The following is a 19,099-nucleotide window of genomic DNA, read 5'->3' on the forward strand; positions in this document are numbered from 1 at the left end:
AAAAAAATGTACAGTGGATAAAACGCTCTCTAGCAGTATCATAGCCCACCAAGGAATATTTAGTGGAAGGAACAATCAGTGCAGTAAACCTCATTGCTGTTTTATTTTGAAGAACTTCCATAGCCACCCCAGCCTTCAGCAAATGCCATCCTCGTAGTCAGCGGGCATCAACCTCATGGCAAGATCTTTTTTATCTTTTTTTAAGGCAAGACCCTTTGTAGTCTACAAAATACCACAACTCACCGAAAACTCACTTCATGCACAGTAGGTTTTAGCAGCAAGGTATTTAGTTAAAGTATTTTTGAAATAATGTTGTTGCACACTCAATAAACTATAGTCTAATGGAAACCAAGATCTTTGAGTCTCTGCCTAATTGCAATATTTAGTTTTTCTGGTAGTCTGAAGCCAAACTTATAGTTTTCCAAAGTGTGATTGTACCTGTATATTTTTATGTCTGTGAAACTCCACAACAATATATATATATAAACACCTCAACTAAAATAATCAAATGCCTCAATAGGTCCAAAGATGGACAAATGGCTGCTGCACACATGGCAGCTGTCCCTTGGCATTTGTCATTGGAGAAACTCAATCGTCGCCATCCTGGATGCCGTTCAAAGGCATTTTCCTTGCTTGTTGCTGACCCCTGTTCATGCCCGGCCTCACAAACAATCCCTGAGAACAGAACCAGGAGTCAGGCCTGGGCACTGCAGGCACATACACGAAGGAAGGTGACAGGTGGGAAAGTGATGCCTGGGGCAGACGTAAGGGCCCTCGCCAGGGGCTGAGATGCCAAGGGGCGAGCCTGTCTGGATCTGATCCCTCTGACCATCCTCTGCCCACATTGGCGCTCAGCCCTCCAGAGCGTGGACTGTGGCAGAAGAAACACCACACTTTCCTGAGCCGCCCACCTGCTGGTGGACTCCTTTACTGCCCCCTAAGGACAGAAGCTGCCCTTTCTATTTCCTTTGACTGGCACCAACGGCAGGCATCTCCGTTGCATGATGGATAGTGCACTGGGCTTCTACATGGCACCAATTTTATCTGTCCCCCCCACCCCCATCAGGAACACCATGCATGCCTTTGTTTGCTCTGCAAAAGGGCCGTGAGAATCCCCAACTTTGGTTTAAACTACAAATACAGGGGCCGGAGCAACAGCACAGCGGGTAGGGTGTTTACCTCGCATGTGGCCAACCCTAGTTCCATTCCCAGCATCCCATATGGTCCCCTGAGCACCACCAGAAGTAATTCCTGAGTGTACATCCAGGAGTAACCCCTGTGCATCGAATGGGTGTGACTCAAAAAGAAAAAAAAACAAATATAGGTATTACTGCACAGGCTCCCATGAGAAATGGCAGGCGGGGGCTGGCAGAGGGCTTGCAGGTGGCTGTGGGGACCAAACCTGCCACGGCAGACAGTCTCAGGCCAGCATCCCCCTGCAGATGGAGCCGGCCTGTCCCTGACCAGACCCCCAGGCTCCCTGCAACTGCCCAGCACTGAGGATCAACAGCACCCTGACCCCACTTGGGCCCAGCCGCGTGAGCTCTGCTCCCAGGGGACAGTGAGGAAGGACAGAGCAGTGCAGGAAGGATGGCTGATGAGGGTCTCAGGGCTTCACGCCCCACCCTCCACCACCGAGTCTGCTTCCCAGAATGCAGGGTGCGGGGCTTGCTCCTGCAGCAGCCCCTCCTCAGTCGGCCTCTTTCTCCCCCATGGCTCTGCGGCTCCTTCCCGCCAGCCTGCCTGTCCTTTATTCTTCCACATCCCAAAACAAGTTACACGGGGCCCCGTTCACCCCCTTTCTAGAACCCAGGGTCCTGGATGTGAGCCGGCCACTGACAATACAAAAGTTGCTGGTCCCAGTGTAGCCCCCACAAGAAAACTGAGGCCCCTCGAGATTATCTGGCGTCCTGCAGGCAACATAGATGATGCCCCCAAACTGGATGCAAACCCCCAATGCCGGGCTCACTGCTGCAGACCACCATGCTCTGAGGCACGCCGCCTCCAGAACGGGGATATATCCATGCTCGGGACAGCGTATGGCAGTGGCTGACCAACGGCTGACAACGCATTCCAACAGGTAAGATGAACTCTCCATATAATTTGTCTTAAACCACACAGATGCAGCTCCAGGGACCTCGCCAGCCCCAAACTGGACTCTTCATGCCAGGAGACCCATACCGGCTTCTAGAAAGGCTCTATAAGGGGTTATTGTAACATGGATGTCATGGCAGGGGCCAGAGAGATAGCACAGCAGGAAGGGCACACAACAGACCCCAATTCAATCCCCGCCACCACATATAGTCACCTGAGCATCACCAGAAGTCATCCTTGAGCACAGAGCCAGGAGTCAGCCCTGAGCACTGCCAGGTGTGGCACAAAACAAAAAATAAATTGTCCTGCCCTGGGTAGGTATGTCATTTACTATCAAATATACCACAATTAGGGTATAATGAGAAGGGGATGGGGGCTGTGGAGCAGGGAGGTAAGTGAACGCTGGAACCAGTGTTCTGCAGATGGGAGGCCCAGGTTTGAGCCCCCGAGCCCGGTCAGGAGTGATGCTGGAGCAGAGTAGGGAGCACTGCTGGATGGGGCCCAGAACAGAACCAAGATATAATGCTATTGGTGAAGGACTCGGGGTGCCAGCCCTGGGCCATGTGTGGGTGTGAAGGGCACTTGGGGGTGGAGGAACTGTTCCCTCTCCCGACTATCACAGGGGTGACATGAATCTCCGTCAGTGCTACAAGTCCCAGAACTTTGTACCCAAGGGAAACAAAAGACTATTTTGCTCTAAGTTTGTTTTTAAAAACTAAGAAGAAGAAAGTGAATGGGAGTCAATGACTAACCAGTCACAAGTTTCATGTATTGTCACGCATGTCAAAGGCGACACGCACCTGTCACAGGGGCTTGGAGTGACATCGGGCTGTGACCTGGTGCTCAGTGAGAGAAGCGCCACCCCTCATGCTGTCTGACCCCATGCAGTCTCCTGCACTTTGTGGACATGTCATTACTGAGGTGACCGTTCCCTCCCCACTGGCAGGGTATGGGAGGGACCGAGAGAGCTCACTGCACTTTTGCTCCTGGACCCTCAAGAGTTACTGAGCCCCTAAGGAAGCTCCAATCAGTTGATCTGATCATGAAACTGCGTGAGAGACCCCACCCCACTCACCATGGGGCTTCTGACCATCTCTCACCCCCCTTGGCTCCTCCATCTGTTTTGGGGGGTGGAGGTGGTTTACAATACTATTGATTATGGCTTTTCAAAGGCCCAGGAGGATAGGTCCAAGGTTGGAAGCCTGCTTCACGTGCTGGAGGAGAAGACAGTTAGGAGAGAGAAGGGACCACTATGACAATGATAGTCAAAAATGATCACTCTGGATAGGAACTGCGTGTTGAAAGTAGGTAAAGGAACAGACACGATAACCTCTCGGGGTCTGTATTGCAAACCATAATGCCCAAAAGGGGAGAGAGAGAGAAGGAAGGAAAGTGTCGCCATAGAGACGGGCCAGGAAAATGGGAGGACGGAGGGGAGAAGAGACACTGGGAACACTGAGGCGGGAAATGTACAGTGGTGGAGGGATGGATGTTGGATCACTATATGACTGAAACCCGACTGAAACAGCTTTGTAACTGTATATCATGGGGCTCAATTAAAATGTGTGTGTGTGTGGTTTTTCATGGGCACAATACAGCCACCCATTAAATCTCGGAAATAGAAATTGTACCAAGTATCGTCTCAGACCACAATTCCACAAAAGTAGAAATCAAGTGTCCAAAGAAAGTGGCAAAGAGACCAAATCCCTGGAAACCAGACATCACCTCGGTAACCCTTGGATGAAGAGGAAGCCAACGGAGAAGCAGGGGGTGGGGAGGAGAGGGCTGCCTCCCCTGAGAGTTGTGCCCGAGCTGCGGTGCCACCAAACCAGCTGCAGCCTAAGGATGCGAGAGCAACAGGAGCATCCAAAAAGGTTCCCGAAGCTGACCAGATGTGTTCCTCCCGCTGACCCCTGCCATAACCTCTGCCAACACACATTCCCGACCAGCACTGCGACACCCCACCACCAACCTGAGAGCAGGACACTTTGGGGGCCGAAACTTCACTCTCTCCCCAGGTGGCCAACGCCCAAATTAACCTGTTTTTCTCCCTAAAACTCTCATCTCTCGAATATTGGCCTCTACCCATTAAGCCCCGAACTCAGGAACAAAACTGTTCTCTTAATCAGCCTATTTCCCATATGGCAGTGAGTCAGTGAATGCAAGGGTCCCCCGTGGTCTCCTGCATCCACGATCCCTAACTAAAATACAGCATTTCAAAGCAGGAAAGAATGAATCCGTTCCATCCGTGATGCCACAATCACACAAAAAGAGATTCAGCTCAGTGAAAATCTAAGATTTCCCAGGTGAAAATAAAACACTTTATGGTAATCAGAATTTTTTTGAAAGCCCTTACAGTGAACGGTGAACCTTAAATCTTGAAGGTATCATGAATACAAACACTATTGCCAAATCCAACAAAATTGCATCTGGATCCCCACATTCATCTTAGTTTGTTTTTAATATGTTTTTGTATTTCCAGGTGGAATCTTAATAAAATTATGATCTGTGAACACCCCTTTGAGTTCTCGGATGGAAACCCCTAAAACACTAGACTTAATGTATTTTTTCACTTACCAGAGGTGACCACCTAACATTCTTGTCATGATTAAAAGTTTATGATGTAAAATTGCATTCTATCTGGAGTGCAATTAAAAATAATTGCACTGACAGCAATGATAATTTCCCAATGTAATCTACCAAACACAATTAGGATTCGTGTCATCTCAGCCCTGTAACGCTGGAATTCCTCACCATCACATCAGGATTCTCTGTGGATCAGCTCAAAGAATACCTTTCAGTTCAGAGCCAAGCAGGAGAAAGGGGAATTGGAGGTTATTTAAGGAATAAAATTGATGAGCTATGACAGAAAGGCAGGGAGAGAAATGCATCTAATATGCCATCTCTCCTCTCTCCTCCTCCCTCTCCTTTATCTTCTTTATTTCTCTTCTCTCTGCCCCCTCTTCCTTTCTTTTCCTCTCCCTTTCTTCTTTTCACCCATCTCTTCTCTTTCGCTCACTTCTTTCTCTGACTTTGTCTCTGTCTCTCTGTCTCTGCCTCTCTCCCTCCTCCCACTTCTTCCAGACAGAAGGGCTGGTGACACAGCAGAAAGTTTCCTAATTTCCACAAAGGCTAGCTGGTTGTCACCTTACTGGCACCTCATCAGGACCTGTGAGATCTCTCCTTCCATACTCTGAAGACAGCTGCAAAGCTTTAGGGAAACGCTAATTTTGAGAGAGAGAGAGAGAGAGAGAGAGAGAGAGAGAGAGAGAGAGAGAGAAAACGAGAGAGAGAGAGAGAGAAAACGAGAGAGAGAGAGAGAGAGAGAGAGAGAGACCCACCCTAACAGAGCCCCAGCAGCCAAAAACCTCCAGAACCCCAGCCGCCATGCTCACAACTGACCTCCACAGGCTTGGACAAGCCTCATCCATGAGTGAATCTGTTGAAAACCTCAGGTACACAGGGGTTTTGTGACCGAAATCTCCAGGGTCTCACAGAGTCGGGAATGGACAACCTCCCCACACCCCCCTATTCTTTCAGGAGCCTGGCAATCACTCCCACAAACTGTCTCTGGCACCATGTAAGCTCATAGCTGACCGTGATCCAGACTCAAATAAATCTCAGAAGAGATTAACAAGCTGCAGAGATGCCTCAGACCCCCAAGTCACCATCCAGTTAAAATTTTAACTCCATCTGTATCATCTTATTTAAAATTTCAGAATTCCTGAAGCAACATATCATACTCTATACCACTGATATACCATGAGTAGTACACCACATTGGGTAGGATGTAAGGTAGAAGGCAACCAATCTCAATTTAAAAAAATATTAGCACACAAAACTCATCCTGTAGCAACATATTAGTAATATCTTATAAAAGGCTCAATGTCTCGAGGGTGAGGTACAATCTTCACACATTTTCTTCTAATAAAAGCTTTTTAATCATTTTTAGAGAATTATTTATAATAAGCAATAAAAATAAATAATTTAGAGCCTGCTATTGGGGCAGGCTTGGATGGTGGTTAAGAAAATTCAAAATAATGGTAGTGGGGTTCGTGTTAGAATATTGAGTATACGCCCACGGCAGCGGGCCAGCTCGGAGCACCCCAGCCCCGCCGGGCAGGTCTCAGTCATTCGCCCACCGTGCCTGAGCCAGCCCTTCCGTGTCCGAACAGGTTAGGGGCGTGTCCTCTCGTTAGGGGGCGTGGCCTCAAAAGTGGGCGTGGCCTCTTTCCGGAGCACAGGCGCTAACGCGGCCGCAGGTATTTTTTTTACCATTCCATGCATTGTCCTTTGGCCACAATTGATAGAACCCATTCCTCCGAAGAACTCCCTGATCATCTTAGTTACTATATGTTAATACCTAACTAACCTAGCCTATCCTAACTTCACGAAAACTGTCAATGAACACATCAACTTGCACAGAAAAGTCCTTTGTCAGAAGAGCATAGCCCAAAATCTTCAGTTGAGGTTCCTCCCAAGCTAACGAGAGCTCCAGATAGTAAAGCCCATAACAACATGAAGAAACAGAGAAAATCCCCACCACCAGGAGAGAGCCAAGAAAATATCTCACTAACCTCAGCAGCGACCTCCCAGAAACACACCCTCCTCTCAGATAAAGAATTCAGAGAGGAAATTGTGAGGATGGTTCACAAACTCAAAGAAACTATGGAACGAACATCCAATAAATTAAGGGAGGATATGGATGCAGCGTTGGAACGCTCCACCAAGATAATCCAGGAAGAAATGAGAGCAGAAATTTCAAAGCTACGAACAGAAGTCACACAACTAAAAGAATCAGTAGATGAAATTAAAAACTCCGTAGGAGCCCTCAATAGTAGAATGACTACAGCCGAAGACAGAATCGGTGAGCTTGAAGATGAGCTGCACAAAGCATATAGGCAACAACAAATAATGGCAAAAGACCTCAAAATGGCTCTAGAGCGAGTTAGAGTCCTAGGGGATAACCTCAGGAGAAACAACATAAGAATCATGGGAGTGCCGGAACCACACGGAACCAATCCCAATGAAAAAAACACCATTAAAGACATCATTGCTAAAAAATTCCCAGAGCTAGAAAACGAGGACATGCAGATACAAGGAGTCCGAAGGGTACCAGCTAAAAGGGACCCAAATAGAAAATCCCCAAGGCATATATCATAGTCAGAATGATGGATGCCGTGGATAGAGACACAATACTGCAAGCAGCAAGATCAAAGAAGGAGATCATATACAAAGGCACACCCCTTAGATTCACAGCAGACCTATCAGAAGAAACCCTCCAAGCCCGAAGACAATGGTGGGATATAGTGAAAAAACTTCATGAAATGAATGCCTCACCAAGAATACTCTACCCTGCTAAACTCTCAGTTAAACTTGAAGGAACCATACACTATTTCATGGACAAGCAACAGCTCAGGAACTTCATAGACTCAAGACCAAATTTAAAAGAAGGACTCAAAGGGCTACTATAAGACAAGGAAAAAGACCTATAAGAACAACAAACCCTACAGAAAAATGGCACAAAATCCCATGACAATAATTTCTCTTAATGTTAACGGGCTAAATGCACCAATCAAGAGGCACAGAGTGGCAAAATGGATTCGGAAACTAAACCCAACTTTCTGCTGCCTACAAGAAACACATCTGAATAGCCAGAACAAACACAGACTAAAAATCAAAGGATGGAAAACAATCCTGCAAGCAAACAGCCCCCTCAAAAAAAAGCGGGGGTGGCCATACTAGTATCCAATAGCATTGACTTCAGGCTGAAAAAGATCAGAAGGGACAGCAAAGGTCATTTTATATTCATCAAGGGATATGTACAACAGGAAGAAATCACACTCCTAAATGTATACGCACCTAATGAATGACCAGCTAAATACTTAAAAGAATTCCTAACAGAATTTAAGGAGGACATAACTAGCACCACGATAGTAGTTGGAGACTTCAACACTGCCTTATCACCTCTGGATAGGTCGACAAGAACAACACTCAGCAAGGAAACGATGGCCCTGAAGGAAGAAATGGAGGAGACAGGGCTAATAGACCTATACAGGGCTATACACCCCCAAAAGAAAGAATACACATTCTTTTCCAGTCCACACGGAACGTTTTCCAAAATAGACCATGTTCTGGGCCACAAATTATACCTTAATAGAATTGGGAAGATAGAAATTGTATCAACTATCTTTTCAGACCATGATGCACTGAAGATGGAAGTTAATCACGCACAGACTCGGAGAACCAAATCAAACACTTGGAAATTAAACAACTCACTATTGAACAATGAGTGGGTCATGGAGGAAATCAAGGAAGAAATCAAGAGATACCTCAAAACAAATGAGAATGAAGACACAAGCTACCAGAACCTATGGGACGCAGCTAAAGCTGTGTTAAGGGGAAAATTTATAGCTCTGCAAGCCTTCCTCAGAAAGGAAGAAAGGGCCTATATAGATAGCTTGACTTCACAGCTCAAGATCTTAGAAGAGGACCAGCAAAAGGAACCCAAACCAGATCGAAGGAAAGAAATAATAAAACTTAGAGCAGAAATTAACGATATGGAAACCCGAAAAACAATCCGTAAGATCAATGAAACAAAGAGCTGGTTCTTCGAGAAAATAAATAAGATTGATAAACCGCTAGCAAGACTCACAAAGAAAGAAAGAGAGAAAACCCTAATAAACTGAATCAGAAATGAAAAGGGGGACATCACAACAGAAACCAAGGAGATTCAAAGGATCATCAGAGACTACTTTGAAAGTCTGTATGCCACGAAACAAGAGAACCTAAAAGAAATGGATGAATTCCTTGACTCCTAAAATCTCCCAAGACAGCCAAGAAGATGTGAAATACCTGAATAGGCCCATAAATATCAAGGAAATCGAAACTGTAATCAAAAATCTCCCCAAAAACAAAAGCCCAGGTCCAGACGGATTCACTGGCAAATTCATCCAAACATTTAAAGAAGACTTGTTGCCAGTTCTCCTCAAGCTTTTCCAGGAAATCGAAAAGACAGGAACCCTTCCAAACAGTTTCTACAAGGCACATATCTCCCTAATACCAAAAGCAAACAAAGACACCACTAACAAAGAAAACTATAGACCAATATCCTTGATGAACACCGATGCAAAGATCCTCAACAAAGTACTAGCAAATAGAATCCAACAACTCATCAAAAAGATCATACACCATGACCATGTGGGATTCATCCCGGGGATGCAAGGATGGTTTAACATTAGGAAATCAATCAACATAATCCATCACATCAACAAAAGTAAAGATAAAAACCATATGATCATATCCATAGATGCAGAAAAAGCATTTGACAAGATCCAACACCCATTCATGATAAAAACTCTCACCAAAATGGGTTTTGGAGGAACTTTTCTGAAGATAGTCAAAGCCATCTACCATGAACCTATGGCAAGCATTATCATCAATGGAGAAAAACTAAGGGCTTTTCCTCTAAGATCGGGGACAAGACAAGGATGTCCACTCTCACCACTTCTCTTTAATATAGTACTGGAAGTATTAGCAATAGCCATCAGGCAAGAAAAGATATTAAGGGGATTCAGATTGGAAAGGAAGAAATCAAGCTCTCACTATTTGCAGACGATATGATACTATACCTAGAGAAATCTAAAAGCTCTAGTAAGAAACTCTTAGAAACAATTGACCTATACAGTAAAGTCACAGGCTATAAAATCAATACTCAAAAATCCATGGCCTTCCTATATGCAAACAATGAGACAGAGGAAAGGGACATGAAAAAAGCAATCCCGTTCACAATTGTGCCCCAGAAAATCAAATACCTTGGAATCAGCTTAACTAAAGAAGTAAAGGACCTCTACAAAGAAAACTATAAAATGCTACTCCATGAAATAAAAGAGGACATGAGGAAATGGAAACATATCCCCTGCTCATGGATAGGGAGAATAAACATTGTCAAAATGGCAATACTCCCAAAAGCATTATACAGATTTAACGCGATCCCTATAGGGATACCCATGGCATTCTTCAAAGAAACGGAGCAAGCAATCCTGAAATTTATATGGAACAATAAACGCCCACGGATAACTAAAACAATTCTTGGGAAAAAGATGATGGGAGGCATCACCCTCCCCAACCTTAAACTCTACTACAAAGCGGTAACAATTAAAACAGCATGGTACTGGAACAAAGGCAGAACTGCAGACCAATGGAACAGGGTGGAATATCCCCACACACAACCTCAAATGTATGATCATCTAATCTTTGATAAAGGTGCAAGAGATGTGAAGTGGAGCAAGGAAAGTCTCTTTAACAAATGGTGCTGGCACAACTGGACAACCACATGCAAAAAAAATGGGCTTAGAACTCGACCTGACACCATGCACAAAAGTCAGATCAAAATGGATTAAAGACCTCAACATCAGACCACAAACCATAAGGTACATTGAAGACAAGGTAGGCAAAACCTTCCACGATATTGAAGATAAAGGTATCTTCAAAGATGACACGGAACTAAGCAATCTAGTAAAAACAGAGATCAACAAATGGGACTACATTAAACTAAAAAGCTTCTGCACCGCAAAAGATACAGTGACCAGAATACAAAGACTATCTACAGAATGGGAAAGGATATTTACACAATACCCATCAGATAAGGGGTTGATATCAATGGTATATAAAGCACTGGTTGAACTCTACAAGAAGAAAACATCCAACCCCATCAAAAAATGGGGTGAAGAAATGAACAGAAACTTTACCAAGGAAGAGATACGAATGGCCAAAAGGCACATGAAAAAGTGCTCTACATCACTAATCAACAGAGAGATACATATCAAAACAACCATGAGATACCACCTCACACCACAGAGGCTAGCACACATCCAAAAGAACAAAAGCAACCGCTGTTGGAGAGGATGTGGGGAGAAAGGGACCCTTCTACACTGCTGGTGGGAATGCCGGCTAGTTCAGCCCTTTTGGAAAACAATATGGACGATTCTCAAAAAACTAGAGGTTGAGCTCCCATTTGACCCAGCAATACCACTGCTGGGAATATATCCCAGAAAAGCCAAAAAGTATAGTCGAAATGACATCTGCACTTATATGTTCATCGCAGCACTGTTTACAATAGCCAGAATCTGGAAAAAACCCGAGTGCCCTAGAACAGATGATTGGTTAAAGAAACTCTGGTACATCTATACAATGGAATACTATGCAGCTGTTAGAAAAAATGAGGTCATGACGTTTGCATACAACTGGATCAGCATGGAAAGTATCATGCTAAGTGAAATGAGTCAGAAAGACAGAGACAGACATAGAAAGATTGCATTCATCTGTGGAATATAGAATAATAGACTATAAGACTAATACCCAAGAATAGTAGAAATAAGTACCAGGAGGTTGTCTCCATGGCTTGGAGGCTGGTCTCTCATTCTGGGCAACTCAGAGAAGGGAACACCAAGTAAAATGTGGTTGGAGGTCATGTGGGGGAAAGATGATGCGGGCCAAATAGAGACTAGAGACTGAACACAATGGCCACTCAACACCTTTATTGCAAACCACAACACCTAACCAGAGAGAGATAACAAAAGGGAATACCCTGCCATAGTGGCAGTGTGGGGTGGGGGGAGACGGAACTGGGGAGGGGGGCAGGGATGTTGGGTTTACTGGTGGTGGAGAATGGGCACTGGTGAAGGGATGGGTTATCAAACTTTGTAAGGGAGAAACATGAGCACAAAAATGTATAAATCTGGGGCCGGAGCGATAGCACAGTGGGTAGGGCGTTTGCCTTGCATGCGGCCGACCCGGGTTCGATCCCCGGCATCCCATATGGTCCCCCAAGCACTGCCAGGAGTAATTCCTGAGTGCAAAGCCAGGAGTAACCCCTGTACATCGCTGGGTGTGACCCAAAAAGAAAAAAAAATGTATAAATCTGTAACTGTACCCTCACATTGACTCACTAATTAAAAATAAACTATTAATTTATATTAAAAAAAGAATATTGAGTATAATAAATTACCATGAACAATCTTATAAGAAATTAAAATTAAAAAATATATACATACATAAAGTTTTTCCTCCAGAGAGAGAGAGGAAGAGACTCACCCAGATCCAGATGAACTCCAGGGACAAACGAGTTGAGAAAGAACACGCAGACGACAAACCCCAAGACCAGCAGGCACTTGGCGAGCAGGACCCTGTCGGATATCCGGTGCTGGGAGGAAGGAAATGGCTCATGACTCCCTCTGCCACGCGCAGCCTCACCCTGAGCATGGAGCTGCTGCAACTCCCCCCAGGGTGAACCCAGCACGTCTTGGACATGAACATGAACAACGCCAAGGAGCTGACCTATGTCTCTGAAAGCAGGGTGGCAGCATTCAGAAGCTTCATGAAAAACAAACACGAGGACCAGACATGCAGAAGAGCCCTGTAAACTACATGAGTGCTGGGCTCTCAGTCCACCCCAGCTGTGAGGCTGTCCACTCCCCAGCCTAAGCCAGTGGGCCCCTGGGGGTCGGCCCCTCTGGGCACCTGCATTTCTGCATGGCCTTCAGTCCCACTTTCCCTCCCACTCACAGTAGCATAGGAGAGAGGTCACACCTGCCTTCACACACTGCTGAAGTCCCTGCTGTGTCCTGGCATGCCTGTCAGCCAGGGCACCCATTGGCCAACCAGTTGCCCTGGCACTGGCAGAAGACTGGCCCTGTCATTCAGGGGGGCTACAGAAGGTGCCAGAAGGACTTTCTGGCCTGAGTCATCCCCAGCCAGACCAGGCTCCCCAGAGGCCGCTGTGGGTGGGCTGGGCACAGATAGGGTCACCCTGCCTGCCCTCCACAGTCCCAGTCTGGCACTGCTCCCCTACACTGATAACCACGGGCCCGCATGAAACAGAAACGAGAAAGCAGAATTTTCCAGAGTACAGCAATACCGGGGTTAAGCATGGCCCCAAGCACCACCAGGAGTGATCCCTGAGCCAGGGATAAGCCCCGGAGGACTGACTGCCAGGTCGGTCCCCCAAAAAAGGAGGTGAGTCTCTAGCCCACAACCTGCCTGCGGGTGCCATGTTGGCACATCAACAGCCCAGACCCAGAAACTCCCAATTGAATCCCAAAATGGACTAGCTCCCTACAGAGATGTCTCTGGAACCCAACCATTTACAATGTAGAATTTCAGAAGTACGTGGCCGCTTATGCAGATGTGCAATCTCTCATGATATGCAAAATGAGCAATGGAATATAAATGATTTAGCGTCTGCCCCTGGAAGGCAGGCTTCAATGGTGGTGGGAAAATTTGAGCAAAATATAATGCCCAAAAGTAGAGAGAGAGTATCAGAGAAATTGTCTGCCATAGAGGCAGGGTAAGGACTGGAATGGGGGGGATAAGTAATAGGGACATTGGTGGTGGAGAGTTTGCACTGGTGGAGGTATGGGTGTTTGATCATTGTATGGCTGAATCTCAAACATGAAAGCTTTGTAACTGTATCTTGTGGTGGTTCAATAAGAGAAAAAAAAGGAGGTGAGTCAGAGACCCCTGTCAGAAGAACCACAATGGGGTCAGAGCTATAGTACAGTAAGTAGGGAATTTGTGTATCACGTGGCCAACCCAGGTTCGATCCCCACTGTCCCATAAGGTCCCCTGAGAGTGATCCCTGAGCACAGAGCGAGGAGTCAGCACTGAGCACCGCTGGGTGTGGCCCAAAAAGAAAAGAAAACTTAATTAAATCAACCAAAGAGGGTCTGGAACAATAGTACAACGGGTAGGGCGTTTGCCTTGCACACAGCCAACCCGGGTTCAATTCCCAGCATCCCATATGGTCCCCCAGGCACCACCAGAAGTAATTCGTGAGTGCATGAGTCAGGAGTAACCCCTGTGCATCGCCGGGTGTGACCCAAAGAGCAAATAAATAAATAAACCAAAGAACCCACAATACCTTTTTTTGTAGCTCCTGGATATTTGTCTCCCAGTTTTTGTCTTCCTGTGAGATCTGTCTAAAGGAGAACAGGGGCCGAGATTACTCCTGTGGTGCCCGGGCTGAGACGGGAGAGTCAGCAGTGGGTGGCACCTGGGCACGGCCCCGGGAAAGGCCTGATGCTGCGTCCCAGGCATGCCTAGAGCTGAGGCGGCTGGGGAGTGGGGAGGAAGAGTCCTTGAGGAATAAAGTTTCTGAACAGACAGTGGCCGTGGGCGTGCGAGGCAGGTGGCCTTTCTCCCAGCCTCTCCAAGGGCCATTTTCTAAAACAAGAAATATGGGAGCAAGCCCTTATGGGCTAGTTCTTGCCTTCGTTTGCCTTATTTCTAATATGCCCCAGGACCCAGAGCTCTCCAGGCCTCCACTTCCCCAAGTAAGACAGAGACAGAGAATGAGCCCAGGGAAACTGCAACTTCGGGCCCTGTGGCCCACCAAGCACACAGGGGACCTCCACATTGGCTAAAACTGAACCCACAAATCACGGCCGAGGCCAATCACTCCCGCCGCCTTAACCCCCACACAGCAGGTTTTCAGATCTTTGAAGATTTGTGGCTTCTTGCTGGCGCTTGTCCCGCTGCCCCCAGTCGCAACTCGGAACCCCAAGCAATGACTCAGCACTCTGGGCTGGGGAGCCAAGTAGGGTCCAGGCGCCTCCTGACATCCCTGTCCAGAATGAGGGCAGGCAAGAACTCGGCTCCTCTTGGTGGCCGCCTGACACCCCCAGCTCTGACTCGACACCAATTCCTTCTGCAGAACAGAAGCGCGACGTCCCTGAGAGCGACCTGTGACGTCCCTGAGAGCGACCTGTGACGGCTCAGCGCAGCAGCTGAGCGGGACCCGGGCAGGGCTCAGGCGTCCCTGGAGCATCCTGCGCACGCAGCCACTGGGAGCATCTTCCCTGATCCGCGGCCCAATTCACCAGGGTGAGTGCTCTGTCTCCTGCCTCCCTGACCAGCAGCATGTCCATACGGTCCAGTTCTCCGTTTCAATTCTTGCTCTGCAACCACGTGTGGAGGCGGGGCGGGTGGCTGGGAAGTGGGTAGATTCTCTTCTCCCCATGTTGGTGACACTGAGCTTGTGCCCCAACGTCTCTGCACCCCCATCTTTCCCACCCTGTGACTGGGGTGGGGGGGCAGCAGCAAGCACCCCGAGAGCTGAGTGGGGCCCAGCCTGCCCACAGAGGGAGCTGGCGCTGGGCTCTGCGGGTACCTGTGGAAGGTGTGCAGCCTCCGTGCCAGCAGGCGCTCCAGCACCCGCACTTTCTCCAGAAGCAGACTCCGCACGGCCGTCTCCTCGCGGCTGGCCGGGCTGATGCGCTGAGCCGTCAGGCGCCACACGGAGATCTCGTGCTTCAGTTCTGCAGGAAGGAAAGCCTGGCTGAGTCTCCGGGGACCCCTGGTGCCAGGGCATCCCTTCCACCAGGAGCACACACCGGTGAACCCAATAGCAAGACCCCCAGGAGACGGAGTGAGACTTTCAAAGCTGCCACCAATGCAAACTCAAGTCACAGGTGTGAGCTCATCCTCAAGCCATCACTCAAACGCTCTTTCCCAGCCAGGAAATTTCTTCTCCAAGCCACTTGTTCAAGCCCTCTTCTCTGCCATTCGCTGCTGGAACAGCGAGTGATTTCAGTGACAGACAGAGCACGCCTGGCAGGTGGGAGCTGGTGGGGCCTCGAACCCCAGCATGCAGGAGGAGAGGCAGCCATCCACCCTCCAGAGCCACTATGCTCATAGGTGAAAGGGACAGATGCACGACCACGTGCTGGAATGTTCCTCCACTGTGAACCCCGCTGCCTCCTGCTCCCCTCCCCCCCAGAGTTGCACCTCTCCCCTGTTTGGGTTCACGCCAGTGACTAAAGCAGGTACCCCCCCTTTATTGTGGTAAGGGTGACCCGAAACATTCAAGTCCCCACCAGGACACTCCAAACCTTGAGCACGGAGTCCTAAGACTCTGCGTGAAACACAAACTGCCCCTCATCCTGTTTCCCTGGTAAGATGACGTTTTCCTAAGAACAAGCTTGCTTCTGTATAGGTGAGTCTTTACAAACGACAAGGTGTTCCCAACAAGAACGAAAAGAGTCACATCCCCAAATATCCAAGAGTCACATAGGACAGGAGGTAATGCTGCGAATGCAATCTCTCTCTGACAGAAACAGCCTCTCAGGGCACAGAGATTCACATGGAACCCAATTACCCTGGTAAAGATAACGACGAACCAAAGACCCACAGAACACAGAGAAGCCATGGCCGAAAGGGACGGGCTGCCAAGCATTGATAAACTGGTTAGACAAAATACTGTCACCTTTCACACTCTATATTGTGGGGACTGCTTAGCAGAAGTAGTGACCATCTCAAGGGTTCTACAGGAAGGAAAGCGAGCAGAGACTCACTAAGACACTCTCTCCTGCCCTCGACAGCAGAGACACACTGTCTCTCCTGCCCCTTGTTCTGCCAGCCTCTCCCTTCAAAACACTGGGAAAGCTGACAGTGTGAGAAGTTAGGACTCAGGAGGAAATGCACAATAAAAACATCACTATCCTATTGATCCTGAAATCTAGCTGTTTGTTATTAATAGACAAGGGGCAGGGCTGGGGAGATAGCACAGCACGTAAAGACTCTTCTTGCCTTGCAAGCAGCCAGTCCAAGTTTGATCCCAGCACCCCATATGGTCCCCTGAGCATAGCCAGGAGTAAAATTTGAGCACAGAGTCAGGAGTAAGTCCTGAGCACTGATGGGTATAAAGAAAAAAAGAAAGAAAGAGGAAGGAAGAGAAGGAAGAGAAGGAAGAGAAGGAAGGAAGGAAGGAAGGAAGGAAGGAAGGAAGGAAGGAAGGAAGGAAGGAAGGAAGGAAGGAAGGAAGGAAGGAAGGAAGGAAGGAAGGAAGGGAGGGAGGGAGGGAGGGAGGGAGGGAAAGGAGGGAAGGAGGGAAGGAAAGGGGAGGGAGTGAGGGAGGGAAAGAGGGAGGGAGAGGGGGGAGGGAGGGAGGGAGGGAGGGAGGGAGAGGAAGAGAGACAGACAGAGAAAGTGAGAAAGTGAGAGAGAAAGTGAGAAAGAACGAAAGAAAGAAAGAAAGAAAGAAAGAAAGAAAGAAAGAAAGAAAGAAAGAAAGAAAGAAAGAAAGAAAGAAAGAAAGGAAGGAAGGAAGGAAGGAAGGAAGGAAGGAAGGAAGGAAGGGAAAGGAAGGAAGGAAGAAAGAAAGAAAGAAAGAAAGAAAGAAAGAAAGAAAGAAAGAAAGAAAGAAAGAAAGAAAGAAAGAAAGAAAGAAAGAAAGAAAGAAAGAAAGAAAGAAAGAAAGAAAGAAAGCAGAGGAGAGATGACAGAAAGAAAGAAAAGAAAGACAGTGGCTGTTTCAGGCCTGTCCTGTGTACAACAGTCCAGAACAAGGGCGTGTGGCCTGAGCCTGGCCCCGCCCCACTGCCCTCTGGGTGGGGTCAATCCCTGCAACGTTGTCTACTGATCAGACACCCCACCCGGCTGCCTTAGGCTTTAACAAGTCATAAGCGAAGATGCAAGAGGTAGACACACAACTCGGACAGAGCCTATGAAGACCAACATCCCAGTCGCAGCAGAGGGGACGGCATGTCACTGCTGCCCCGGCCACCTCCACGGCTTCTCCCTTCCCGCCCCGCTGAGCTCAGGGCGCTGCTGCCCGACCCAGTCCAACACACACTGACAAGTCTGATACTTCCACGGAGCGGCTCGGGAAAAGCCTACCAAGCGGGAGATAGCAGAATGGTGAGCGCAGATCCGACCCAGGTGCTGTTCCCAGCGCCCACATGGTTCTGGAGCACCACTGGGTGCTCCCCAGGAGGCCCCAGCACCATCAGACTTGCCCTGGAGTCCCAGGCACTGCACCATCCTTGGCCCTTGTGCTGATCTGATGCCCCCTTGGCTGAGAGTCCCAGGTGGAGGGGCCCAACCTCCTCAGCACTGCCTGAGGAGCCCAACAAAAAATAATCTAGGGGCTGGAGCAACAGCACAGCGGGTAGGGCTTTTGTCTTGCCCACGGCCAACCCAGGTTCGATTCCCAGCATCGCATATGATCCCCTGAGCACCGCCAGGTGTAATTCCTGAGTGCAGAGCCAGGAGTGACCCCTGTGCATCGCTGGGTGTGACCCAAAAAGCAAAAATAAATAAATAAATAATCTACTAAGTGAGGAGAGAGCAAAGCCATAAAGGGCCGCGCCAATTCCACACAGGCTCAGCAATTCACTACTGATTGGTGTTATTCCCTGCGCCGGGTCATGTGGCCACCTTTGCACTCATTAATCTCAGACCACGGTGCGCAAAAACATGGCAGTCTGCGGGGAGCAATGCACATTGTATGCACGTGGTTTAGAGACCATGCAAACTGTAGGGTATGTCCTTAAACTACCCCGTCATCCTCAGCGAGCAAGCTTCCAGCAGCCCAGGCCCCCCCGATGTGTGGTAAACCTCCACCTTTTCAGCACAACTGTCCTTGGGAAAGAATACTCTGGCATTAAGACTGGACGCCCAACCCGGGGAGCATACACTCACCGACTATGTCACTGGGCTCCTTGTTATAAAACATTTTGTTCCGATAGAGAAGCCTGAGAAGTGGGAAGGAGAACAAGAGCACGAAGCAAATGCCCACAAACATGTGCGCTGTGAATCCTGCGAAATCCAGGCCCTGGAATGAGAAAAGGAGGAATGAGAAGAGGACTCGGGCGGGACCCGGAGCCCCAGGAGAAGCCCCAGAGGAACCACTGCCCGAGGTTCACTATGGTCCGGGAAGCACTGACAGTTCTTACTGCCCAAACAGACCGTTCTTAACCAGAAAGATGCACAATTTTGGGGGGGGGGGGTTGCAGGAAAGACAGACCCTGGCAGCCAGTCCTGAGCTGGGCGCAGTGCCCCCAGCAAGCACTGGCACCTCCTGTCTGTAGGGCACCAAGGAGACCACACAAAACCAAGTGTCAGGAGCCACCTACTCAGGGTGACTGTCGCCAGCACCCCGCTGCATTCCTGCCTTGTTGTCGCCCTCCTCAGAGCCAAGGGTCACAGTTCTCACAGGGCTCTGGTG

The 19,099-nt window shown here is 48.3% G+C and overlaps 1 protein-coding gene across 1 annotated transcript in view; it reads right to left on the bottom strand.

The window, feature by feature from the left end:
• Positions 1-19,099, bottom strand: part of OCA2 (OCA2 melanosomal transmembrane protein) — a 107,795-nt gene that overhangs the window by 46,884 nt on the left and 41,812 nt on the right. Inside the window, exons 14-17 of the mRNA XM_055142743.1 lie at positions 18,574-18,706; positions 15,263-15,410; positions 14,015-14,072; positions 12,190-12,298 (exon numbers count right to left, since the gene is read on the bottom strand). Coding sequence (XP_054998718.1) covers positions 12,190-12,298; positions 14,015-14,072; positions 15,263-15,410; positions 18,574-18,706 — 448 coding nt within the window. The remainder of the gene's footprint in view (positions 1-12,189; positions 12,299-14,014; positions 14,073-15,262; positions 15,411-18,573; positions 18,707-19,099) is intronic.

This window comes from Sorex araneus, chromosome 6, assembly GCF_027595985.1.
Source record: "Sorex araneus isolate mSorAra2 chromosome 6, mSorAra2.pri, whole genome shotgun sequence".
Lineage (NCBI taxonomy): Eukaryota > Metazoa > Chordata > Mammalia > Eulipotyphla > Soricidae > Sorex > Sorex araneus.